Source organism: Falco biarmicus, chromosome 2 (assembly GCF_023638135.1).
Source record: "Falco biarmicus isolate bFalBia1 chromosome 2, bFalBia1.pri, whole genome shotgun sequence".
NCBI classification, from domain to species: Eukaryota; Metazoa; Chordata; class Aves; order Falconiformes; family Falconidae; genus Falco; species Falco biarmicus.
The window spans coordinates 65,044,913-65,072,446 of NC_079289.1; the positions used below are offsets into that span (position 1 = coordinate 65,044,913).

A 27,534-nucleotide genomic window follows, 5' to 3' on the forward strand; every position below is an offset into this window, starting at 1 on the left:
ATACGTGCTACCTGTTTTCCCTTATGAATCATGTCCACATCAGTTAGTGGGTAAAATAAAACCCAAGTCTCAAAGAGTGGGGGAAAAATGTTTTATTTCCTGTAAAAATAACTTTTAAAACTCAAAACTACCACTCCCCTCACTATGGACAAAGTTATGTTGCATCACCCCAAATAAACAAACAAAACCTCCAAGGTAGTAACACAAAATAATGGATCCCCAGATGCAGAATAAAACAATATCAATAAGCTACTTAAATAAGCTTTTGTTCTTCATAATGAAAATGAAACAAAATACTTCCCAGATTAAAAAAACCCCACAAACCTATCTCTAGGCACATACAGACAAAAATCCCACATTTACTTGAACCTGTAAGTATTGCTGACATAGTAAAGCTTTTGGTGTCAAGCACTTCTCTACTTTTAAGAGAAAGCCTGAAGAGAGTGTTTAATACCAGTAAGATCATTAAATGGACTTAAAAAAAATAATGAAAGAAAACATAATTTCCATTCTGATGAATGGATTAATACAAGTAACAAAGAAGGATACTTCTCTCTGAAAGATAAATCCAGAAATAGTAATACAAAGTACTTTTATAAAAAAGCGTTTAAGCAGTTTGGAAGGAATTTGGAATGCTTTGCTTTATTTCTTCGTAAAATACTTTGAATGATCTAGACAGTCTGCAGAACGTATCATTGAAAAGTTAACATTGCATTCCAACACGCTTTGTAACACTGGCAGCCTTGGCCATTCTGGGAAAGGAGCCACAAACAGCTCCTGGTACTCCAGTCCTGGACATGAACCAAATAATTTACAGTGTTCTCAGGGTGATTAGGAGCAGCTCCACTGGACAAAGCTGAGTATCTGAGAGGTACTTGCATGGATAAGATGCAACACTCAACACACTGTTGACAGCGGAGGAAATGGGTTTTGCTTACTGACCACAAGCTTTTGATGCTGATGAGATATATAGCCTTTAATGTGACCCTGGCAGGAGAAAAGGACAGCGTTAGTACTAGAAGCTGGTAACACAACGCCCACCACCCCAGCTGTCTTCAGATTACATCAAGCAAAGACATGTAGGTACAGTCAATCACCACTGCACTACTGTACTTTGTATCTATAAGGATCCAATTTATGCAACTGGGTCAACTCAAAGTAAGCAGAAAGTTGGAACCACAACCACGTCTGCATACTAACGGTGCTGTCAGACAGAGCCTGCTGTCAGGGCCCCCTACTGTGCTTGCTTAGGTTTCCTTGAAGAGACAGAGCTCTACAGAAGCATTTCTGAATTTACTCTTGCTCACTTTAAAATGAGGATTTTATCACTATTCCATACCAAATAAAGTAAATTACACAATACTTCCTTTTCAGACATAGTGTGTAACACTGAAAAAAATCTTCCAGTGACCTAATCCCACCCTTTGTTACTGCTAGACCAAATAATCTGTCTCAGAAATAGAGAAGTGGTTCATTTCCTTGCTAACACTGCAATGCTGCTCCAAAATCTCCGATTTATTAGAAATCTCCAGATTTCAAGCCTTTATCTGTTCACAAATAGTTGAGATCCACTTAAATATGAAATAAAACCAAAGAAATCTGGTTTTCATTTTTTCTGATGTTAGAATGTCAAGAGTCTCCCCTACTTCAAATGCGGAAGGAACAAATCCCTTTTGGTCCCAGATACAATTATCATATTTTTGAATCAGTATTTATGCGTATATAGAAATGTTAGTACTAGATTTGTAATGTAAAATTCAACTTCCGTTTAACTGGCTCCTGCAAAAGAGGCACCCCTCAGGGCAAACGAAAACATTTCACTTGGGGCACAAGTCAATCAACTTTTTTACACAAGAACACTGGGATTACTGATATGTTTTTGTAATGAACTTTTGCTCTCTACCCAATATATTTTACTGTCTGAAGTCTGGAAGGACCAGACAGCAAGCGGTCATCACATACCATGTATATAAGGTTAGCTAAAATGCACTGGACTTCATCAATATCAACATCATCTACTTGCATGAATTTCAAGGCAAACAGAAAGGCGTCTAGAGATAGCTGATGGGTTTTGAGTAGTAAGTATCTGAAAGAAACAACAGGGAAAAAATCTGTTATTGAGAAACGATCACTTAAAAATTCTGGTTCTTAGAAATATGGCCTTTCTATAATAAATTCACTTTAACAGGAATTCAACTCTCAGAGAGAACCAAGGAGCGATCTCAGTCCTAGGTGAAACTGTATTAAATATGCTTTTGCAAAAACATAGCTTTTGTTACACTTACACTTTCTTGAAGAGATTTCTGTATGTGATGATTTTCAGCTTCTCAAGGATAAGAAAGATTCCACATCGAATAAAGAAGGTCTCATGCTTTGTCAGAGCATCATTCAGTAGGAGAAGATTGCCTTCGCTACAATGATGAAGAAATGAAAACATGAGAGGGTCTCACCCAAACGAGAAAAGAACTTGCTTGACTTGGTAGGAATATCCTCCCCTTGCCTTCCTCAGTCATCCCAAATAAATGGATTTTACTTATTACTTTTTCAACTAACACACAGCACAATAAAAAATCATCATACCTCACAGCCTTTGTTACTTCAGCAAACTGCATAAGGTCATACTTTTTTAAGAGCTGAACTGTTGGCATATGGCCCTGAAAAATAAAGTTTCCACGTTTTCCAGGGTAAAGTCAAATGCCTTTTAAATGTAATCTAGTAAGCTATAAAAACATTTGTTAGAGAAGAAAGACTCTAACATGGTATTATCCAGTAATATTTAATAACATTTGAATATTATAATATTAAATTATTTTAATATTTTAATAACAAGAGTTTAATAATTTTTTTTGCTACAGAATAAGACATGAATAAAAATATGTGTAAGACAACCCTTGTAGCTCAAGTCATGGTAACATGGTTTAGGGAATTTTAGTATTTCTTAATGTTGGGGAACAGTTCTCACACTCGTAAAATCAAGATCCTGTGACATGAGGCCTAGGCAAATCCAAATTTTATGTCGTGGGGCTGTATGATTTCATCTGCAAACAGAAGAACCATGGGAATCCCAAGCATTACTAATAATATGCAGTATTTCACATTGTCCAGTGCTAGCTCAGTCTGTACCAGAATTTTTTTTCATTATGCCTCTATGCAGAAATAAATATGTCCCCTCAAAAAAACAAACTAAAATAAAACAAAGAGATGGAAAGTTTAAGTTTAGAGAAACAAAATCAATTCTCATTGCTAGATCAGGTAAGACCGAACCAGCTACATTATCAAAAAGAAACTTGTTGTTTTCCCCCTGCACAGGAGAGATCAGATTGCACTCTGACTTGGGTCAGACTTTAAATTTAGTTACCATCATGCTGTGCTGTTGCTACCTCCTTTCCTGGTTGGAGGATTAGCTGAGAGCAGAACTCAGCTGCATAGTTACTGAGAGCTGCTAGGAATAAAAAAAACCCCAAAACATCCAAGCTATTTTAGTACAGTTTAAGGTTAGTGTTAATGTTTGGGCTCTGATACAGTGACCTTTATCTGGTTCTTTAGCACCTCTTGTACACGAGAACTGTTCCAGAAAAGCCACAGTAATTCTAGGCACTAATGGACCCACCAGTTTAAGGCACCCAGTCAGGACTGGGACGAAGCTTTTAGGAAGACTGTTAGGTTTCCCTTATCAACCCTACCGTTGATTGATCTGAAACCAACCAGTAAGAAAGTCAATAATTAAAAACAGAAGCCAATTATCACGCCCACTGTGCTTCCCCTTTATGCACTTGACACTGCAAGGGACTGGAAAGGGAGCACTGAATGGAAAAGGGAGGATGGTCATAAACAGGTTGGGGCAAAGGCAGAAGATGGCAACGCACAGAAGCGGGTGATAATGACATTCTCCATAGGCAACTTTGGTAATAGAGCCAGGAACAGGAAACTCTAACATCTAGTTCTTGTCCCCCCAGTTACACTGAATCACATTGTTAACATAATCCCACTAACTCAGGGATACACAAATGCTAGCACAGCACATGGGAAAGGACAGGAACAAGAAATGGAGATATGCTTAACTTTCTAATAGAAAGATGAAATGATCAAATAGTAACCAGTCTTCATTGATTTGTTCAAAATCAAAATGCTCTACTTCATGACCCTTCTGACATGCCTCAAATGGGCAAATGTACAAGGTGCAAGCAGAAAACCCAAAGATAGGAATCCTTTCACTTCTGTGGCAAACTCCCCTCAACAGTCTTCAGCCATGTGTTTGCACATCCTCCTTCCCTTCACCAGGTGAAAGAAGCAAACAGATTTGTACTAGTGAATCCACACATTCTCTGGCCCATCTGTACACCAGACAGGCACTCTGCTACATGATGTAAGTTGCACTGTTAAATGCTTCCCCAAAGAACTCAAATTTATCTTTATTACAGAGGTAACCTCAGTTGCATCTTTAGGAGGGGTAGGAGGAAGGTAGGGGGAAAGGAGGCTGGGGGTTTTGTTTGTTTGTTTGGGGTTTCCGCCCCCCTCTTTTTTCTTTCTTTTGTTGCTACAAATGGCAATTCAATGTTTTTTGTCCTCACACAACAAAGTGTGCATATGCTGGCTCTTATGGCAGTTAGGCACAGAAAGCCTCTGAATTCCAGTAAGGGAAAAATAAGAACAGTACTGAGCATCAGTTTGGTTATCTGTCCCTAAAAAAGTATTTAGAACTGTAACATCTACTCACCAACAACATTTTTACTGGAAGCAGGTAGATCAAAATCATTCTTTTGTTCTTCTGGCTTGAGCGGTGACAATGCTCAAAGGCAAACGACAGATACTCTTCAGCTGCAGACAAAAATAAGAGTGCTAGTAACATGAGTCAACAACAAAAATGGATTAAAACTGTAACACAAATTCTGGGCTCAATGTCCATCTCTAGCTTGAACCCATGACATTTGAAATTCTATTAAAAAAAATATCACACCAATCAAAATACATTAAGAAAAAAATACAAAGTATTACCAGAAAAGTATGTCCTCCTTCAGAAAGACAAAGAAAACCTGTCAAGGTCTAGATGTCAGAGGTAATAGCCACAAGCAATATTGGAATTTTCAGCTCATTTTAGTAATATTATGTGCTACTATTACAGGAGGGGAGAATCTCAAGAAGCGGTGATGCAACCAAACTCTATTTTCTAAATTCATAGCTTAGGTTCTTCAGTGGATGTAAGCTGCATGCGATGCACCCACCTGCTGAGCTGCAGAAACATGCCAGTGAGATCACGCAGCATGACAACATGAAAATCCCTCATCACTTTTCACTAAAAGAGGGCAAGCCTGAGAGGCAGAAGACACTGTATAGAGTAACAAAACCAGCTCCAAAATAGATTTTGGTCAGGGGCTTCAGTTAGCAATGAAAGTTGTGCAACTTGCCTCTAGAAGCATTTCTACTAATGACTTTTAGAAATCTCAGAAATGCCATTTCTACACCTTCCAAAACATGCACTGAGAAACTAATTCTACAGTACAGGTTGGTGAAGATTTCCTACATGGCATACAGCAACTTCAAGAGGACAAGAGAGTCGCAAAGCCTCCTTTGTGAAACATTCTACAAACCTGTTCTTTCGGATGTTCATACATTTTATTATGCATGCACATAATGCATAAGACTACAAAGAACTTTACTGACACAAATATTTTAAAACTGGGCATATACTACAATCAGAATTGTCATGTAATCTCACCTCCGACCTGACTCAGCCTAGGGGCCTTGGATCTTTCAGCGCGACCTTTGCTTTGATCAATGCAAACACAATTGCACCTTCTACACACATTTTGAGTCACGCACACATGACATCAGCCAGACTTCACACCAAGCAGCAGGACTTTAAATCTATCTTATTGGCACACAGTACCTTGCTTAAAGTCACTGTCAAACATGGCTTTGCGTCCAACATAATATCGGTATGTCACTCGCTGTGCCATACTATATTCATCTTTCAGATTTGAGCTGTCAATTGCTCTAATTAAGGGCTTACATAGATGGAGCTTGTTGATCTGTTAAAAAAAAAAAGATTTAATTTTAATCAGAGAGTTTAGATAGATGGTATCATACAAAAAAGGATGGGTTTAACTTAGAATATGAAATACAAAACACAGCTTACCAGACTTGAACCCTACCTTAAAATAAATTTTAAACAGCTGATTCACAAGAAATAACATTCCCCACTTTTTGGAATCCTCAATGCCTGCTCGACTGTCATAAGAAGAGAAAAAAGAAAAAAACCTACTAGTATTGAACATTGTAAGAAAATAATGATTTTGTCGCGGTTCAACCCCAGCCAACAACTAAGTACCACACAGACATGTGCTGTTCGTCCTTATGGTAGATTCCCTCCACAGATATTTCATAGATTTTTAGGGTAAAAATAAGTGTCTGAAAATAAAAGTCAGGGCCACACTCCTTCCATACCAGCACTGTCAAAACAGAACATGTTTCCATCCTAAACAGCTCTGCTACATTTTTTCAACGTAACAGAAAAATGCCATGCAAAATATTATTCATCTGCATCAAGGTCCTCACTCCAGTCTGCAGGTAACACATACGCTAGCATAGCAGTTGCTTGTAACATTCAAGGTGAAAGATTTTCTCCACCTAAAAAGTGTTGAAACTGCCAAGACTGGAAACCAGAGAGTGACCTCTTTTTCACCTGATTACAATGAAGCAAACTTGACAACTAAGAGGGCACAAAAGCATTAATGATCTTTCCTGAGAAACAGGGACATAATTAGTTCCTCCCAACAACATCTGCTAGAAGCATTAAACCTGAAGGGAGGCCTCTCCAGCTGTAGTTAATAGTCAACAGGGAACAGACTATAAATGAGAGGAAACGAGCCTCAAATGTTCATTCTTACCTAGATACAGACTTAGTAAGTGGGAAAATCTTACAAAGTTCAATACGTTCTTAACAATTTAATAGTCCAAGTTCTGTAAAGGATCTTTCACTTACGTGTCACTGGCACAGACTCGAAAACAGCTCATCAGCAGTTCTGCTGCTTTTTCCAACATGTCACCAACTTTGCTCTTCCCTTTCTTCACTAGCTGTTGATCTGCCTATCATTACACAGCAAGAAACAATGTGTAATTCTACATACTGTTTTGTTGCATGTAAACAGTTCAATTCCTTAATACAACATTTTATAAAGTATTATAGCAATAAATTTTTCATGCCTGCTATCCCCCAAATCTAGAAGGCAGTCAAGCTCACAGAATAAAAGAAAAAACCTGGAGAGCCTCCTGAACATGTACCAAACCTAATGCACAGGAGGATTGTCCACAGCTGTATTGGAGCACTACACTTCAACAAGTCTTCAAAGACCAAGAGTCTTGCAAAAAAAAATGTCTTTTGAAAAAAGCAGACTAAAATGATTACCAGTTACAGAGTTTGAGGTTTGGAATTTATAATTAAGCTTATTACTACAGCCACAAAGGCTGTATTTTATTTCTAAACCATATTCTACATTTTCTAGCAGTAACACACACTGCTAGGACCTGGGACTTTCAGAAGAAATGGAAAACATATGTCATAGCAGCAAGAGAAAAAAATAAATGAGTTGCCAACACATGGGAAAGATCTATGCACTGATTAATGCAGAACTTAAACAATAAAGAAGGGCAGGGGGGAAATGGCAAGTAGATGTTTACTGTGTGTTTTCTAAAAAGTTTTACTGTAATGTTTGCATTCTCACTAGCTGAAATGTAAGGAAAAGAAATGGAAATGCATCCTCTGCTGCAGAAGTCTTCTCTGCATCTGCACCCTTTGAATATACTGAAGTTAGAAGAGTTCAAACACTTCCAGTACGACTGATCCCACTGTCCCACTTTCCCCTTTCTCATACATCTCAGATATACAAATTTGCCACATTCAGACTGAGAATTGAGACTTCTTACAGAGCAGGCACACAAACACAAAAAGTATTACCTGTGCAAGCATATCAAATGTGTCATTTTGTGGGTGTGTGGGCACAAGAAAGTGCTGAGTGGACAAATGCTGAAAACACTGGATATTGTGAAAACATTGGATATTGTCAAACTCTAACCTAACTGGAACTCTAGCTTCACCTCTTCAGGTAAAGTGAGTAGGAGCAAGATCACAACCCTGCCACTTACCTTGGCCTAGCAGTTCTCAACAGATCCCTACACAAGCTACTTCAATTCACTAGCCTGAGAAAAATAATGTAAATTGGGCGGTTTTTTGCTTATCAGCAGCTGTATCAGCTCAGCAAGGGCTCCAATGAGCATCAAAAGCAGTACACAAAGCTGGAAATAGGGAAAAGAGACAGAAACTTCCCTCTTCAGATGGGGTGAGTGGTTAGATTATCTCAGTTGGCTGAGATATCTCCACACTTACAGAGATCTCCACCAAATCCCAAGGATAACACCTGGAAATAGTGAGTAGTGCCACCATGCTACTCTATAAAGACAGTACTTAATCACTTCATATGCTCTAAGCAACTGCTGTGAGTTGCATGCAGGTCCTTAGAACCTCTCTAGTTCAAGCTGCAAATCAAGATGGGCACACTAAGCAACCTAGTTTTTCAATAGGACTGGATGAATTTAGTGTGTCAACAAAATCTGAAACAATGTGTTAAACAGTACCTAGCAAAAACTAGGCTATGTAATGATGTCTAAAATATTTCCACCATGGAAACTCCTAACAGAGAAAAGTAACAAGCCTGTTAATCAGATATACTTACATTATTAGCAAAAATTCGAAGATCAAGGGCTACAGCATACATAATAGGTAAAGCCCTAGAAAAGTAAAACACTGTATTTCACATGTACAATTCATGCAATGTGAGACATGAGAAACAAACTTTTTTTTTCCTAGTTGGTCATAAAACTAGAAAAGTATACATTCATCTTTAAATAAGAACTATGCACTTTTAAAAAGGAAAGACTTTCAAGACCTCAGAATTTCAGAAATACTACAATGGAGGAAGAATTAATTCTGAAACCTTTTTTACTGTGGCTTTAACAAAACACCATCTCACCTTGAACAAAATCTTTACATTTACTTATGGAGCATTCTACGTAATTAAGCTCAGGTGTTCAGTTTTCACACTTTTGGACCTATAAACCCAAACAGGCAGCAAAACTAACTAGGCTGCATTTAAGTATCACTGGAGATAAATAAAAACTATAGGCACAATTTTAGTTTGACTACCATGGTATTGTACTAGGGAAAGATGACAGTCTAGTTTCTAGCAGCTCTCTATGATGCACTCACCAGTTTTCTTCTTTATGTGCCTGAAATGCTCGCAGGAAGGATGTATTGTATTTAGGAGAATTTCAAATGCTATGAAGTTAAGCACATATTTAAAAACCAGCAGTTTAATGGTACTGTATATTGCTACATGAAGGGGTAGAAACCAAAAAAGCAGGAAGTACATGAGGAGTCAGGATGCAAAGGCACAGTAGGGAAGTATGTGAGCACAGCCACACACTCCTCCGTGTGGTAGTAGCAGTAAGAAACACTGGGCACTTAAAGAGATAAGATGGCTTTCTTTATAGGTATCTTCCCCTCTAGTCAAGGACAAACTGGGAGGTGTATTAATGATCTAAGGGTTTCCTATGCTGTGTGAGAAATTAATTTTCTATTCTAGAGCCAAGTGACAAGTCCTACAGAAAGCTGAGTGTACCTGGACTTCCTTGCTTAAGAACCTACACAGCTGAAGTGTATTTGGAAGCAGACCACACTCCATTAGATTTTGAAAGGGGTAAAGATAACTTAGCCTACAAGACGACACACAGTTCATCTGAAAACAATATACGAGTTTCATGGAAAAGGATATTGGACAATAACTGTTTGGCATTTGTATGCTTCTACGAAGTCATGGTTTCCAACAGCGTAAGTACACCTGCCAAAGAAAAGGTGTATTAGTGCATCAGGAAATATCATATACCTAAGACAAGTATTTCTTTTTTGCTTCTTACCAGGCATAGAGCTTTACAGTTTATTTAAAAGAGGCACAGAAATATGATCAGAAACGTTCCTAACAAAATGGAGCAAGTATTTTAACACAGCACTAAGCCTGATAATTGTAGCAAACTGATCCGAGAGGTGAACAAGGATTTGTTTCTCTAATATGGACAGTACAAACTGTAATATGCTAATGCTTATTGAACCTGCCACCAAGATTAGCACAAATAAAAAAATTTCCGTGACTGTTGAAAGTGAACTGAAGACTGTGTTAATGCAGATTTTTTTTAAATAAAAGCCTCACAGAATTACTTGGGTCCTAAAGCTGTCTTAAGAGTACTTCTAGAACTAAAATTCCCTTTTAAAAACACCTACTTCCCTTACTTATTTCACTGTAAATTCTTGTGTAGCTAGTAAATGCAGAGCAAAGGAAACAGCAAACACCTAAACGAAAGCTGTGTCAATGGCTATACGCAGATGACTGCCAGGTACATGAAACAAACTTTACGTGGAGAGGAGAAAGGTGGTCTTTATTTCCTGCAGTTCTAGCATTATTTGTAAGAGTAATAAATACCAAGTTTTCAGATGTAAGCCCTTTAAAATAACTAAGTAAACCCAAGGATTTCCTTCATCCCTGCTGGATACCTCACAACTGACTTTACATTCCCAGTCCATCTTTACCTTAAGTGGGCTGCAAACATTTCATCATATGGTGGTTCCAAAACTTGTTGACACTTCTCCTCTGGAGTTGGAAGCTAAATACAGAATAAATTAATGAAACATTAAAGGAACATCCAATGCACCAGAAACAGAACACCATATGGATATTTTGTCATGGCAGTTTTATGCATATATGACTGCTACCTGTCAGTATCTTATGTTACATTAATAATCACAGCCAGCATAATGAATTGCTAGCATGCATTCTGTCTCCAAAACCTGATCAGAGCTAGTCTTAAATAAAAGCATCTGAAACACATATATCACAAACGCTGGAGCCTGGCTACCCACTGTTTCTTTGTAGTCACTTCCACTGTGCCACGTTACTAACTAACGTAGACCTGGCCAGAAGGTCCTGCTCTGGCCTATGAAACATCTCTGAGGTTTGTTTCCAATGGAAAGGAAACCATATAAAGAGCTAAGAAAACCAAAAGCAAAACAAAAGAAAGGTCAAGAACAGATTCTCACCTGTAGCCTTGGGTTGGCAACATGTGGATGTTTAAATGATACTAATTCTGCGCAAAATTGTCCATCTCTGCTGTCAATGGCTTCTTGTACCTACCGAAGAAAACAGACATATTACAGAATCGAATCTGGCCACAGCCACACATATTTACACATGACAACAGAAGCCATGTTCTGTTACCAAAACATGTTACCACTGTTCATCAACATCAATACCAACTCAAATGTGAGTTTTTAAAGGTTTAAACCAGAACTAATCAACATTGTACTTTCAATAGACCCGTTTTTCACAAAAGTATCAAGGGAAGGTAAGGTGAACACTATTGGTTTTCTCCTTATTTGTAGGATACAAGCAAACCAGAGACTCTCCAAACAACTTGGGTGGGTTTAGCATCATAGAACAGGAGTTGTGAGCCAGATTTGGTTAAGCTTTTAAAATTCCAGTTACACTTACAGGCATCAAACATAAATGTGAAGGCATAAACAATCTTTGAGTAACGCATAAAAATGAAGGCAAGTAGATTAAATGCATAGCTATCATTCCAAAGGCAATGTCTGGTATTAGACTAGCATCTGTATAGAATACTGTTGAAACCTGTCAGGACTGTAAATGTTATATTCTGTGGGAGAATGGCTTAATTCTGCTTCCTGCTCAAGATAACTCCTTGTAAAACATAGTGTCTGAGCAGCTTATTGTGACGTCAAGCTAGAAACTTCTTCAGTTGTGGAAGTAGTTTTAGATATTACTTCTTAAGAGTTCCTTTCCCACTGCTTGTGCTTTATTTTTCTGGTTTGTGTCCTGACAGGAAAAGAAGAAAAAAAAAGTTTGCTGCGTGGAAAATTCATACCAAATGGGAAAAATCATAGACTAAAATAGCAAAGGAAGCAGGAAAAGAGTGAAAACCAACTGCTTAAACTCCTTCAGAGACTGATGGGGTTTTTTAATGTAACGGAGAGCTAATTTTTTGTTTTGGAAGTAGTTTTTCTTATTAAATGTAGAATGGACTGGCAACCAGACAAGATGCCGAACTTTCAGAGCATAGCACTGTCCTGAGAGATCTGAGCTGCTCCAGTTTTGAGACTAAAACCCAAACAATTACTGGTTTTGTGCCCTTCAATTGACTTGAATGATCTTGACCAAAGCGAGTATGATGGTAACAAAGATGGAAATAGACAGTTCAGGAAGAAGCAGTAGGAGTGGTCACACTAAAAGCTTGACAGTGAGGGTTCTGCCCAGCTGCCCTCATGACCCTGCTCCTGCCTATCCTCCACGCCACACACAGCGTCTCTGCACTCTGTATTCCTTAAATCCCTGTATTTCTTGAATCCTTGAGCTGCATTTGTTACTACACAGACACAATCCCACTACATCAGTTCTTATGGATAAATTACTTCACTATCCATTATATCAGTACCCATTGCACTTCAGGAATTCCAGCTACACATCCTTGGCACGCAGCTGGTATACTCAACACAGACTGAAGTATATTCCTTTACCTTGTCACGTGTTCTAGGTTGATTTATTTCTTAAGGAAGAAAACATATTTACAGCAAACAAAAACAGATGCACACTCTAACATGTGCCCACAAATAACAAGAAAAACTTGCTTACTTGCTGCAAATACTGATTTATGGTGATGTGCGCCATTAACATGTAAGTAGATGAGGCAGGATTCGCAAATGAAACGCAGCCGTATCACATTCTGCAAAATAAACGGGAGTTTCCGAGAACAGCAAAGCGAGAGCATCCCATCACAGGTGCCCTCTCCCCTCCGAGGGCACACGGGGACTTCATGGAACCTCTCGGTGGCGGGCAGCTGCTGCCAGCCTGCGCCTACACAACCACGGGGAAAACGGCGCAGAGCCCAAACCCACGCTGCCGGCCGCCGGACACCGCGCGGAAGGGAAGAGCCCTGGCGCACAGGCCCCAGGAGAGCGGAGCGCCCCGGCAGCCGGCGGGCCCGAGGCGGAGAACAGGCATCGGGGGGGCAGGAGGGCGGCGGCGGGAGGCGCCCCCCCCCCCTCCGCACCCCCCCGCACCCCCGACGGCCCCGCAGCCCCTCGCCCCCCGCAGCCCCGGCCTGCCCTGCCCCCTCGCGAACCCACCCTCAAGCCACGGCACGGTACTTCCGGCAATGGGACAAGCCCTTCCGGCAACTTCCGCCGCACTTCCGGTACCCGGCAGGGCACGGGGCGCGAGCCAGCAGCCGAGCCAGCAGCCAACCCAGCAGCCAACCGGCGCGCGCGCGCCCCGCGTCCGAGGGGCAGCGGGAGCGACGCGGCGAGTCACGTGACACCCACCCCCCAGCGGTAGATGCTGCCGCGCTGCTTCTCCGCCCACAGCGGTGCCCAGGAGGCGGGGCCTTTCCCCAGTAGCCAATGGGAACGCGCGATGGGCGGTGCCGAGGGCGTGCGTCAGCGATAAACCTCGTGTGCCGGGGCGTGCTGCACGTTCGCGGGTTGCGGGTGGGTGGGTGCGTGGGCTGGCGGTCGTGCTGCTGCAGGTTCTCCGCCCGCGGGGGGTTGTTGGCATCGTGGGAGCGGTGGCGCCTGCTCGCCGTTGTCCCCCCTGCCTCCTGAAGGAAGAGAGCGGTAGCCTCCGTGTGCCGGGGGCCCCGTGTCGCTTGCCCAGGAGAAGCCCCCGGGCCCGGCCACCCGCCTCCGTGCCCAGCCGGCCGTGCTGCCGGGGAGCTCCCTCCCAGCTGCGGGCGCTCTGAGCTCGGGACCAAAAAGTTAAATCAAGTGTTTAACTCCGCAAACCACGGCGACACGCGGCTCCTGCCGGGCGTCAGGCGTGTGACACGAGGGCGCGGCCAGGCTGTGCCTGGGCCAGCCGGAAGGCCCGGCCGGGTCGGTGGCCACCGCTCACCGGGGCGCGGGCGGGCCCCGCGGGGGGGGAAGCTGCTCCGGTGAGGCCGGGGTCAGTGTGGGGAAGGCAGATGCTGCTCCGGCGGCCCCTTGGCGCGGTGCCGCTCCGCGCCGGACACCAACGAACAGCGCCAGGAGAGGCAGGGGGCACCGAGGGGCTGCGAGGCGGTGGCGGGGAGCCGCCCGCGGGGGCTGCCCCGGCGGGCGCGGGAGCCATCTTGCGAGCGGGGCTAGCGGTGCCTGAGCGCCGGGAGCGGCCCAGGCGCGGGCACAGACCCAGACCCAGCGCCCCGCGGCCGGCTAGCCTGGCGGCCGGGGCGGCTGGAGGCGGGCGGCTGTCAGTGCCTCCCGGCCCGGCGGCACTTGGCAGCCACCCGCGGGCAGCCGCCGCGGTGGGGGAGGGCGGCTGGGTGGCGGCGGAGGAGGAGTGGAGCGGAGGCGGGGACCAGCTGGGCCGGCCCAGCCCAGCGTCTTGCCCCGGCCGGACACAGCGCCCGGGGCGGAGATGGCGGACGAGCCCCAGAAGAAGCCGCACTTGTCGGCCTTGGTGGGGCACACCAACGGGCTCACCAAGCCCGCCTCGCTGGCCGCCGCCACCCGCGCCGGGGGAGGAGGCGGAGGAGGAGGGGGAGGGGGAGGCGCGACCGCCTCTTCCAAGAAACTCGTGATCAAGAACTTCAGAGGTGGGTGCGGGCCGGGCCCTCGGCCCCAGCAGGTGCGCCCTGCCCCGCCGCCCGGCCCCGGGCCCGGCCCGACCTTTGTTTACCGCGGGCCCGGCCGCTCCCCGCCCCATCCCCGCGGCAGGCAGAGTCCGCGGCCCGGCCGGGTCGGTGGCAGGGGGGCCCCACCGCTGTCACCCGCCCCGCCGCCTTATCTGGGCGAGGGGAGGCTGCCGCCGGGCTGATAACCCTCCCCGCTGCCGTCCCCGTGGCAGTCCGAGGGCTTGCGGGGACACGCGTGGGGCTCCGTGCGTGGGGGCAGCGGGAGGAGCCGCGCAGCGACGACCTGCGCCCTGTAGGCAGCGGGCAGAAAGCCACCTTAGTGTCAGGACTAATTAAAGCAAGGCGAGGGTTACCTTGCTAAAAGTAACGCGGCGGTAACACGCAGCCCTGTGGCCGGAGCGGCCCCAGGCCGGCGGCGGGGCCGGCGCTGCCTCTGCCGGGCAAGGTCCGCACCCCCGCCCCGGGAGCACGGCGTGTGCGGGGCCGGCCGGCGGCGGGCTCCGCTGCGCCCCGCAAAGCTTTCTGCGCCTCGGGTGGAGCGAGTAGCCCTCTCCTTGTGCCAGACTCTGAGCATCAAGCACAACACGGCTTGGCAAGGCTTAATGAGGCGGGGTGAGCGGGATTGCTCAGGCTCCCGTTGGGTGGCTAGCTTTCAACTACCTGTTATCTTCCTTCACAGAAAGACCCAAATTACCAGATAATTACACTCAGGACACCTGGCAAAAACTTAACGAAGCGGTGGGAGCCATACAGAGTAGCGTTTCTATTAAATACAACCTTGAAGAGCTCTACCAGGTAAGGTGCATAGGGGTTTTTTTTCAGTTGAACAGAAGAAAAATTAACTGCTTTAGGATTTGCACACGTTTAATGTAACGTGTTTCAATTTGTTAAAAGCTGATCATGTTTCCTGAACTGTTCACTCCATACTTTGTTTCTAGTTAGTTGGATGTATCGGTTCCTTGGAGAACTACCAGAGTCAGGGCCCCTGAAAAAGCAGTTTGTGTTGGGAGATGTAGGAAGCTGTGCCTGGGCTGGCCTGAGGTTTAAGTCTTGATCTCTTCTACACAGTGCCAACTCAGGGTGCTGGAAACAGGGTGTTACTCTCACTGGGTTATGCAGATACATATTTTGTGATGATTCCTCTTTTGTGTGTGCTGTGGACTCTTGTGAATAGTAATGTTGACATATTTGTTATTATTAGATAATAACAGTTAGCCTTTTGACATCAGTGCCCTTTGGGGAATTAAAAAGAAGCGTGACTGAGTGCGCAGCAAACTGTCAGTTTATCTGTGTTTCAGATTACTGTCACATTTTCATAACAGTTGTGATCTTAATTTTATTATTGAAGTGGTGAAAAAATATCTGGAATATTTGGACTACTGGAGCAGGGGCTAGGGAGGGTAAAAGAAAGATATACTTCTTTCCTTCTGCTTTCTCCATTTATATATGGTTTAGTTCTGTGTTATTTTAAGTGTATGTGCTTTCAGGTATCTAACAGCAGTAGTAATTTTTTACAGTGATGTTATAAAAATTGCTGATGCACTAAGTTGTGCTATGTAGTTTTAGTTAGTTTTCAGTTTTCTGTGAGTGCAGGTGTTTGATCTGCAGATATGGATGCCATCGCCAGATCAAGACTGAGGACATTATTATACTCACCTGAAATTTTCTAAATGTTCATTTGAGGTAGGTTTGATGTTGTCTGCAAAGTGCAGACTATAAAGGAGGAGAAAGCCAGCAGTCCATATTGGTTCCATGCTCAAGAAAATCAGGATGAATCTGAGAACTGACTATACTTGTCTCTGTGATTAGTTAGGGTATGTAATATATGGGTCTAAAATGGCTGATTATGTAAATACCTATTGACGTAATATAATTTATTCCCTTTAGATAGATGACTGTGATAAATTCATCTATTAACACTTGCAGGTTTGCAGATTTTGAATTACATAATACATTTTAAGGTTTTAAACTCAGCATTTGAAAAATCCTGCATTTTTATGCCTAACTAAAGAAAAAAAAACAAACCCCAAACCACAGATGCTTTGAGCATTACCTAACTTGTTTTCAGAAGCTCAGAAATGAGATTATGGTAATATAGCTATGAAATCGTCAGGGTAGAGACTGGAGTTTTGGCAGAGGAAGAGGAGAGAGATTTCAGATAAACTATGAAGGGAGAACCATACTTCCTGCTTTTTTTCTATTTGCCTGCTTATTTGTAAAGACTGCGCAAGGCCAGTCCAATAATCTGTAAGGCAGTGGTGCAAATCAGCAAGATTTCTGCACAGTGGGTGGTGGCGGTCAGTGTGGCTATGCATAGATAGGTACTTACTCTCCTGCAAAAGGAATAAAAGATGAAGTTCAGCATCCATTGGAAATCTGATCTGTACTTACAGATCGTTGTAACTGCCTGTTGGTGAGCACAGAGTCATCCACAAGGGAAAATTTCTCTGTGTGCATCAGTTCTTACGCTCAGGGTTTTGTTTTTTGTTTTTTTTTTATTATTATTGGAGTCTGACATTATAGGAGGAAGTGAGAGGCCTCCTGGAGTTCAGTGTGGTGAGCAGGCGGGTGTACCAGCCTGCCTTTGAACTTTCTGATTTATTTATTTAATTTGGCACGGTGGCTGAGGAAAAACTGAAGAACAATGGCAAGGCTTGGTGGGAAGCCTGAAGGATACTCCTTTCCAGACATTGGAGGCAGCATGGGATCAGGCATGAAGGTGCTTGGCAGAGATGTCAGTAAGCAATGGGGAGGGTGACAGCCAATTTTTTGTGACTGAAATAGAAATGATGTCTGGGATTGTTGGTAGATTGCACACATTTTGATAGAAGTAGCTTATACTTGATGGGATAGAGAAAGTGGGGCAGTGCAAAGACTTGCCAAGTGAGGAGTGAGTGATAAAAATAATGGAATAAGAAAATTCCCTTTGCAGCAAGGTCCTAAATAACCTGAAATGGGGCAGCACTGCCCTTCTGGAGGACATAGAATAGGACATTGTAGCAGTGAAGGGAAAAAAATGATGGAGTCCTGACCAGACTTTTATTTGGATGGATGGATGGATAGGAAGAGCTATGTCTCAGGAAATATAACAAACTATCTGCAAAATATTATGTGTGAATAGTTTGTTGCTGATGCCGTTTTGCTGATCTGTTATAAGACCAGATGAAAAACCTAACATAGGCGCTGTGTGATAGTGTTTTTTATTTTAATACTGTATCAAAATTGAGGACACCATAGGTGATGAGCATTTAAATAAAATTACATGAGGTAAGTTAGAATTACCCCATGGGGACATCTCTGGGAAGCAGATTCACTTTGTGTTTTGGAAGACAAACTCTTCAGGATGTTAGAACCTATAGAGGAAATAATACAAGAAGTAGTAATAATTTGCATACTAAATTTTAAAAGAGAAGACTCTGCTCAAAACAAGCTATTAAAAGGTTGATTTGAAACAGAACTTTTACTATATTTGTGTAGGTGAAGAGTCTGAGTGTTGTATTTCTCATATCTTTGTAGATGTGATAATTACTGTAGCTTTTTCCCAAACTATTTTTGTGCAAGATGTATAAAAGTCACATCAAATTTATTCAGAAGGAGAGGCAGCAAAAACTCTGAATGAAGCAAAAGGTGAAGGACGAGGAGATTACTGGATTTCATGTTCCCCACTCCCACATCAAAAAAGCAGAAACAGCTAGTAGAGGCAGTACCGAGGTGATAACGGCTGCAGATTGGAATATTAAGCCAGCACTGCTGCCCAAAGAAGCGGTCCCGTTTCCCACTCACCTCTCTCTCAGCCCACGCACTTGCTATCCCATGTGTTTGGGTGATCTTAAACTGAAACAGAGTGAAGAACACTTACCAAAACTTTGACGAAGAGTTATGTGCTGACATTAGGCACCATAATGTTTTATATTGCAAAGAAATAAGACACACCAAAAAGAAGCTAAAATTTGGGGAAAACTGAGTACAGGTCAAGCACAGGGAAAATACTGAAACTTTGCCCATGTTTGCTGATGCCATCAGAAAATTTGTCAACAAAATGTGACACTACAAATCCTCTGGAGCAAAAGGAAACATTCTTGGGTCTGTTTTAGTTGCCCAGGTGAAATAGTGCTTTAAATCTTAGGCAGTGTTCTCTGCGGTATCACCTCATAGCATAAAGGCAGTTGAGATGAAGACAAAGAAGAACACAGCTGGATTTTTAGTTCTGAAGACCATGTCCAACTCCTTTGGATAATTTTGTCTGAAACACTGAATGGCCAGAAATACTTACTGTAAACTTTACAGTTCTCAGAGAACATTTGGCTGTCTTCATTGTGATTCATTTCATATGCTATGGTCTATTAATAAAATTATTGAAATACAGCACACAAAGTGTGCTTGGAACAAAGTCTAAATATAGGCCAGTGGTATCAAGCAAGGCTATGTTTTCTCTTGGCATTCTCATTGAGCTTCTTGTGAGGAAAAAATGTTAGTTGAAGACAATGTAATGACTGAATAGCTGAACAGCAGTATTCTAGATGTGGCTGCATCTGGCTCAGCGTAGTCTAGGTCAGCCGCATAAGAACACAATTTACATTTAATGTAGTGACCGCAGGAACATTTGGTTTTGGCCAGAATCAGTTGTCTTAGTCAACTATGGGTAAATACTCAACTAAATCCTATGAGGTCCCAACAAATCAATTCAGGTCTTTATTTAAGGGTTAATATGAGGGGTTTTGTTGCTTTTTATTGTTTTTCCCTTCTCAGTTTACATACCTTACCATGAGTGTATGAGTAAGTGGAAATACTCAGAAAGAAATAAGTTAGTAAAATGACAGGAAAGCGGGTATATGCATTTAGTGAGAGTGGGTGACATGTTTATGTTAAAGTTATTAAAAACAGAGTATTTGGTGTGATTGTGTTCCCCCCCAAAAAAAGTACGTATGTGTGTGCGCGCTGAAGGATGCACAAAATGGACCTACAGGAAGGGTTCTGCTGCTAAGCAGTATTCAGGGGGCGGGGAGTTCTACTAATGTTTAACAGCATGTCTGAAATATGACCCAGATGGTGATGGTGGACCTTGTTTGTACATGAAATCTGACAGTGTAAGAAGGGACCAAAATCAGAAAGAAATCATAAAGTCTTAATTTTTCTACCTAGTTTGGATAATTTCATTTAGATGTTTTGTTTGTGTGCACAGCTTGGACTGATAATGCTGGTATTTTTTTCTCTTTGTTGTTGACCTTGATTGCACAGGAAAAAAAATTGAGTTGTTTGGGTTTTTTTTTCTCTCCTTCATAGTTTTTTTGTTATGTTTTGTTTTTAGGCTGTTGAAAATCTCTGTTCTTACAAAGTCTCTGCTACACTGTACAAACAGCTGCGACAAGTCTGTGAAGATCATGTGAAAGCCCAAATCCTTCCATTTAGAGAATATCCTTTTCTCGTGCACAAAAATGGTTAGAATGGGTCATTTAAATCATTACTTTTTAAAACAGTACTTTGTAAAAATTACAGCAGTAACTGTCAATGTACTAAAGAGGTTCTTGGACCGCTTACATATTTTCAAATTGGGCATAAGCAGATTTAGTCATCTGGGTGAATAATTTTTGTGTACTGATAAGTAGCATGCTAGTAAGAATTTACTTATTTTAATAGGAATGAAAATTTTACACCAAATCCAGAAAATTTCAATAGTACTGCAAGATTCAACAGCAAGTAGGGATTTTTATGGCAGGTGAGTAGTGGAGATGCTTCCAGTAGCAATACTGTAAAATCACCGCTGTAATTTTCAGCAACAGTGTCTTCTGTAAAGGAATGCTTAAACATAAAGTACACCTGTTTGACTAATAATAACTACTGGTCAGCAGTGATGTGTCACAGAGGCATTTAACAAGCCCATTAGGTATTTTATGTGTATCTTGGGAGGTTTTTGGGAGACAGCTAAGGGTCAGGAGATCACTTGGCTGTCTTTGGATGCACAGAAACCTAAAGTTTTGTGGTAAATTTCCCTGTAGTTTTCTGAAGTTACATTGCTGGGCTTTTCTTCTGGCTAAACTGGTCACAGAAGTGCCTGTAGATCTTCTCTGGACACCTGGGTGCAGCCAGTCCTATTTTCTGAGTCCCGTTGTGCTTTGCATGCTGGTAGTTGTCTTTTGTGTAATAGCCTAGGGGTTGCACATGCTCAGCCAGTATATAAATAGCGTGTACCCACCTGGCTGTCCCCATCCATGTTCCTGGAGAGTGCCATACTGAACAGCTACTACAGTACTTTGGGTGCTAGCAGTGTTTCCCAGGTGTCTGTATGTATTTTATTAGCAGAAAATGATAGGTTAAAACAGGAAGAAGGAAGGGCCTTTATAAGGAGCCTTCTTTCCAGGTGAACCCTTTAAATGTGCTTTGGATCATTACTGTCAGTTTCTCAGTTCACTGCATTCCTCAGGTAGGTGCCTACTCTCATAAAGAGGATATTTTTTTTTCTTTCTTTTTTTCTTGTTATCTAACTAAGTCCCAGCATGGTCTTGGGTTGTGGGTTTTTTGAGTCCCAGGAGTCTGGTTTCTACATAGCATGTAAGAAACATAGGTACATAAACCAGTGCTGTAATTCACCTCTTATATGGCAGCTGATTTTTTCATTACATTTACTTTGATGCATTTAAAATCACTTCTAACTAAAAAGTACATTAGTCAGTAAATAGCCTTTTAAACATAGCTGACCTCTGAGAACCAAATCTTAGTCTGCTTTAAAGTGTTATTTTTTGTGTCCCTGACTTTTCAGACTTCAGGTCATCTTCTGAAGAGATGTTTTAAAACTGGTGTTTTAAAACTTTGCTTTCTCCCTGCCCTCTGTCAGAGCTGGTGGTTTGGAGAGTTGAGAATTCTGTATTTTACTGGTATACCACTTTATATCCCAAGGACATGAGATCAAATTAATCAGATTTGGCCAGAGGGAGCTGGAGGTGATACTGTGCAGGAAAGGAAGGTAAAGCCACATTTGGATTTACTCATATGACACATGAAAATTCTCTTGTCCATAAATAACAGTTGGGTCTGTTGTGTAACGAAGAAAACTCTTACAGTTTACTTAGGGAGACCTGGAGATGTATATGAAAAGAGCGGTATTTGGATTTGTTGAGGATTATTTAGAACTGTAACTGCTTTTAAGAGATTAGGGTCACTCCTCTTGTGCACAGTGTGAACTCGTTAAACAAACAAAATAAACCTTTCTCTCCCTCTCACCTCAGTTGGTGACAAGGTTGTTTTTGACATTGGTGGGATTTTTTTGTTTAAATCTGTATCAAAGTTCTGCACTGTAACCACTAGATGGTATTACTGAAGAGCAGTGAGTGTTATTCCTTGAAAACGGAGGGAGGCCTTTTGGAGAGCTGCCAGCCCCTCTGCTGGGCACGAGCTCTGCAATTAATGGTTTATCCCTGGGCAGTCACAGTAACATCAGAATATCCATGGAGCAGCTTTGCATAACGGCTGGCAAAGATGATGTCCAGAATCTGGCCTCAAAAGATACTGGCAAGCTAGTTTTCCTTAATAGGTGCTGTACAGATTCTCTGGATAGTCTTTTATTTTTAAAGAAGATAAATAAATGCTGGCAAGATCATTGCAGACAAATGGTAAGTTAAATGTTTGTTCAGAATACATAACCTTGAGGTGTGAAATCTGGCAAAAAGGAGTTTGTCATGGTTTTAACTTGGGACCGTGTTGCACCATCTCCTCCAAGTTTCAAGCACTGCTTTTCACTTTCCCCTTTGCTAGCTGGGGGTGGTTTTGTTGTTGAAAACCTCTGTTGTGTTAAATCTGACTTTCATAGGTTTCATATGAAGTTGGAATATCACTCAGAACTATATTGACAACTGTTTTCTATGGGTGGAAAGAAAAACTTAACCAGGCTATGCTGAAATTGTTTGCAGTTTGTAATGTTAACTAACTGGAGAATCCACAATCTTTGCTTTATAGATAGCTCCAATAGCCAGGTTAATTTGTGACTTTCTGTTTACCTCCCGCCACCCCCGCCCCAAAGCAAGAAAAGCAAGAGATGATTATCCTGAATATAGGTCTAAGAAACAGGAAGGTTAAAATACTGAAGCTCTCTCTTTCTTCCTACCCTTTTTGTCCTCTAATTCCACAATGAATTATGTTATAGAAAAAAATCCTCAAAGACATTCTGTGTGAATTGTCCCTTTAAGAATGCATCATTATAATTCTAAACCAGCATTTTACAGCAACTTTTCATTGCATTGTCACTTAGCTTTGGCTACAGATGCCCCAAATGGTTGAATTTCTATTTTCATTGCTCGAAACTATGTCAGCTTGAGAATTGCTTCAGAAGTAATGAAATCTTTTAAGGGAGGAGTAGGTGGACAGCTGGGGATAGAAATCTCTGTAGCTGGCCTGGGGGTGAGTTCGTTAGTTACTGACATCCTGAGTTATGCTAATGCTAAACTGAAAGCAGAGCAGCCTTTTTATGAGCAAAGTTAAAAATGGATTGTGAATGTGAAAGAGTAATAAGCTAAAAAAACCCACTTCATTCTTCTACTTCTTTAATTTAAAAAAAAAAAGTTATTTTGTACCTTCTTTCCCCTGTTAGAATTAATGTATCTATTTTTCTCATGAGTTTTGGCAGCTTTTATTATGAAAAGATCTGTTGCAGAGCTTATTACTGTTCCTGCCTAAAGCTGCTTTTTTTTTAAAAAAAAAAAAAAAAAGTGAAAACCATGGTAGCATGCTATTTCAGGGTGTTTACTGAATGTCTTGGTGGTACTGCTTGAGTAGCTTATGTATCTCAGTAGCAGTAAACTCATGACAGGCTAACAAAACTAGTTAATGGTTATGAATTTGAAAATGTCTTGGGTGTAGATGACAATATGGTATAGTAATAGTATTAACATGAATAAATTACATATCAGTGGCTGTAAAAATCACCATAAAAGTTGAAAATACATACATCAGTAATTAAGGTGCATGCCTATGTGATGTAGTTTCTCAGAAGTTGCTTTATAATTTAAAATACCACATGATGGTGAAAAGAAAAAAAATTTCTTTATATATTTTTCAGATCATGATCAGAAGCATTTTCTTATTTTTGGATCGTACATATGTACTTCAGAATTCAATGCTTCCTTCTATATGGTAGGTATCCATGTAAGTATTCCTCAGATCTTTAGAGTTTGACCATGCTATTACATTTGCAAAGACTGGAAATAATTTTTTCACATTATATTTGATCTGTGTAATAGGTCACTAACATTTTGTGTTAATTTACGGAAATACATATGCCAGTGTATACGTGTCATTTCCTCCTTCCCCAGGAATATTCATTGTAAAGTGAGGGTAAAACAAGAAAAAGGTCTGTGAACATACACTTAAAAGTCAAGGCATTATATACACACACACACACATACATACATAGTTGTCACAGCCTGGGTGAGGCTGGCTGTGTGGAGAACCTCCTCAGGCCACTGCCTTTGCACCTTTGCACTGGCCTGGTATTACTTTAGGTGCTCCTGGTTTTGACAAAATTCAGCACTTCTTGCTCTGTTGGGTGTTTTTAAGTCAGCCAGATACACAGACAAGGTGCAGATCATCTTTCCAGCACTGGCCTCTTGAGAGCTGAGACCTATGGGTCAGAGTGTTGAGATGCTGCTGCTGTACTTTCAGCACACCATGGTCACATCTGTTGGCATTCTGTTTTTCAGCATCCTTCCTGAGGGGCATTTTATATATTGCCCAAGCAAACAAATCCAGACTTTGCTGAAAATTTCTGGTATTGTTACTCTGTCTAAAGCAAAAACATATGCAAGACAAAGCACTGAAGTAACAGTGTGCCTTTTCTCTGCCTGGCTGGCTTCTGTACTCTTGGGAGTTCCTTAGGCTATCTGAGGAACTGGGCATCTTTGTCCCACCCCTCACTCATCCTGTGGACATCTTTCTTCCTGACCTCCACAGTAGTTTTTGTCCAACTCTTTGTGTTCGGCTTCCTTTTACTAAACATAGTTGAAGAGGTCGGTTCATGCTTTGTGTCTTTTTTTCCTCGTACTGGGAAAATTCCCTTTATTGAAATCCTGATGCCTGTGAAGAGGTTGGAGGTAACAAGTTTTATCTAAGATTCCTCTGTTTTCCTCAGCCAAGACGGTATTTAATAATTGGCTGCTTCATGGCATAGAGGCACCATTCCTCATCCTTTTAGAATGAAACAATTAGCTACAGGTGATCATAAGGTCCAAAACAGAGAGAATGCTTTTGAGCAAAACATGTAAATTACACATAGATTGACTGATCCAGGGAATCTTGTGTTAAGGTGTATGTTCAGATATTTCATTATTTTTGTAATAGTAATTTTTTTTTTTAGTAAACAGAGAATGTTATAGTCTGTGATGTGAAATACAGAAAGGCTGGTCACAGTTCTCAGCTGAAGTGTATGCATCTGGTAGCACGTGGCTTTGTATTTTTATGACAATTTTTGTCATAAAGTTTTCTTAGTGGACAGTGTCAAATAGAATATACACACCATTAATATATTTTCTTCTTGTATAAGATATATATACACCATTTTTATGTATTTTATATGTCTTTTTTCTCAAACTGAGATACAGAGTTTTGAAAATCAACAGTGTGATTTATTTATTCTCGATATTCACACAGGGATATGGGGCTAGAGTTATTTAGAAATCACATCATTAGTGACAAGCAAGTTCAAAACAAGACTATTGATGGAATCCTCCTGCTGATCGAACAAGAACGAAATGGTGAAGCTGTGGACAAAAGTTTGCTGCGGAGTTTGTTGAGCATGCTGTCCGATCTGCAGGCAAGTACAGCAAATTACTAATAAGGGCTATGTTTAGAAACAGGTTTTGGACTTTTCTCATTCATTTGTTGTACAGAAATAATTTTATTCTTCTAGTAAATATGCTTCAAAATCTATCAGATTGACAAGATTGCCTCTTCTTTACCTGATGTGCAATCCTTTATTCTCTGTTTTTAAATGAGACCTCTTTCCTTGGCAGAGGTAGTGGCCTACAGACTCTTAAATAATAAATTTGGAAGTCTTTTAGTATGTGCAGTATTTTGTCTGTCTTAATCACTTGTGTTCTAATCCTAGTGCTGATTAAATGTAGGAACAAAAAAGGACCACCTCTGTCACTGTAGAAAGGCATCACTTTTTGGAGTCCAGATCCTCAGTCTGTATCACAAAAGCATCACTGTATTGGCAACTTCTTAGCAGAGATGCCAGAGATAGAATGGGATGCAAGGTTGAGGCCAGGTTTTCAAATAGATGAGGTCAATCTATAACTTAATGGAACTTTTCATTAGCATAGATACTAAGTAACCAAATAAAACTAGGCTGTGCTTCTGACTTTGGCATGGGTTGTCCTCTGGTTGACCTTGCAGTCTTGTGTGATGTGCAATAAAACTTAGGAGCTGTCTTTCCTTCTTAAAAAATGTTGAGGTTGCTCCATTCCCAAGTGGTGTACAGTGTTACAGAACTGGCTGAAGGGTTAAAAAAAGAGTTTGAAGAGGAAGACTGCATAAGATAGTCCTTTTTGGTCAGGCAGCTTACCTGGGTTTCTGCCTTTCATGTTAACCCTCCTGACTTTCAACCCTAACTTTCTCTAGTGTACTGGAAAAATTAATAGCTAATTCCTCTGTTCAAGGAAGAAGGCCATCTTCTGTCAATGATTTTTCAGATCACAGAACCTGAAAGTGGGGATCTGATTGCGTGCTTTTTCCCACTTTTTCTCCCATTGTTATCTGCCAGGTTTCTGTAACTGCATCAGCTTTTTCTAAGTGTTGACTTTTTAACATTTGTTATTTTTTAGCAAAGTACTCTGCTAGCTGAAGATAAACATTCCCCTTTGTTGGATCCTTCTTACAGACTTGGATTTAAGTCTGCATTCTCCTTCATTGGCTCAAAACTAGTCATCTTTTTTCACTAGGGAAACTAACCTGGTTTAATCTGGTCTCTTATAGTATCTGTCACTTCATTGAGATAGAGATGTGCTCATAATCCTGTAATTATATGCCAGGATCTCTACTTATCCCTCTTTCAACAGAAGTTAGCTTCTGGAGAAAGATTTATTGAGCAAGTATTATAATTTGGTTGGAAACAGTTAATCTCCTACTCATTTCTTATTTTTAGGCAATTATGCAATTGAGGCCCACCTGCTGAAAGTTGACTTCTCCTTCCATAAACCCTATTCTATAGGTGCTTCCTATTGTAGAGCTTTACACATTTTATGTAGAAGATAGTTCCATATGCTGTTATGGTAATGTTTTTCTAGTTATCCTGAAGGAAAGGAAGGTAAGAAAATCTAGTATTTGATTCTGTTGAACATGTAGCTAGCGTAAAGAGAAGGTTGAAACAATGAGTTTATGTCTACTTGTGATGCTGAATTGGGTTTAGTGAGCTATTATGCTCTGAATGCTTGTCAAGCCAAAGGTTTCATATTTAAATTTGCAATGAAAACAATAAAGCTTTTAAAAGTCTTAAAGAGAAAAAATTGGTCAGAATATAATGACTTTTACAGCTCTGCCATATGTTTTGGAAGATACACTTTCTTCTATTCTTCCACCACGCTCAAGGAATCTTTCCTTTTTCTTTTCACTGAGTGTCCCTCTGTTTACATGTCATTCCCTAGCTACCTTCTCCAGACTCTTAGAAAGGACAACTATATAAAATACTTAACTTACCTCCTTTCTATACTAAACTGTTAATCATTATGCAGATTTTTTTTTTATGTCTGTGACTGTCATTGGTGCCCTTTTTTCACACACCTTATTCGTTCCCTGGAGGAAGAGAATTCACCTGATCTG

The 27,534-nt window shown here is 41.4% G+C and overlaps 2 protein-coding genes across 6 annotated transcripts in view; one reads left to right on the forward strand and one right to left on the reverse strand.

Moving 5' to 3' along the window:
• Positions 1-77: 77 nt before the first annotated feature.
• Positions 78-13,408, reverse strand: PCID2 (PCI domain containing 2). Its single transcript, XM_056328280.1, has 15 exons — positions 13,247-13,408; positions 12,753-12,843; positions 11,144-11,233; positions 10,637-10,710; positions 9,826-9,893; positions 9,263-9,302; positions 8,730-8,784; positions 6,983-7,086; positions 6,153-6,228; positions 5,888-6,029; positions 4,718-4,818; positions 2,581-2,654; positions 2,286-2,411; positions 1,963-2,086; positions 78-987 (listed from the first exon to the last, which is right to left on the reverse strand). The coding sequence occupies exons 2-15, from the start codon at positions 12,792-12,794 to the stop codon at positions 898-900; spliced, it is 1,206 nt and encodes a 401-aa protein (XP_056184255.1). The 5' UTR covers positions 12,795-12,843; positions 13,247-13,408; the 3' UTR covers positions 78-897.
• Positions 13,409-14,444: 1,036 nt separating this feature from the next.
• Positions 14,445-27,534, forward strand: part of CUL4A (cullin 4A) — a 40,903-nt gene continuing 27,813 nt past the window's right edge. The window contains exons 1-6 of one of the 5 annotated variants that reach the window (XM_056328275.1): positions 14,445-14,691; positions 15,410-15,525; positions 20,039-20,142; positions 22,268-22,337; positions 23,780-23,853; positions 25,366-25,528. In XM_056328275.1, the coding sequence (XP_056184250.1) occupies positions 14,514-14,691; positions 15,410-15,525; positions 20,039-20,142; positions 22,268-22,337; positions 23,780-23,853; positions 25,366-25,528 (705 nt within the window). In that variant the 5' untranslated portion in view covers positions 14,445-14,513. Of the gene's footprint in view, positions 14,692-14,949; positions 15,023-15,409; positions 15,526-20,038; positions 20,143-22,267; positions 22,338-23,779; positions 23,854-25,365; positions 25,529-27,534 lie in introns of those variants that run through there. The other 4 variants (XM_056328272.1, XM_056328271.1, XM_056328273.1 and 1 more) reach the window with 4 other exon arrangements.

Coding starts and splice junctions, on each gene's coding strand:
- PCID2 (XM_056328280.1), bottom strand. CDS start 12,794: ATGTTAATGGCGCACATCACCATAAATCAGTATTTGCAGCAA. Junction 2,412..2,580: donor GAAGTAACAAAGGCTGTGAG/GTATGATGATTT, acceptor TCATCATTGTAG/CGAAGGCAATCTTCTCCTAC. Junction 988..1,962: donor TAGCTAACCTTATATACATG/GTATGTGATGAC, acceptor TTCTCCTGCCAG/GGTCACATTAAAGGCTATAT.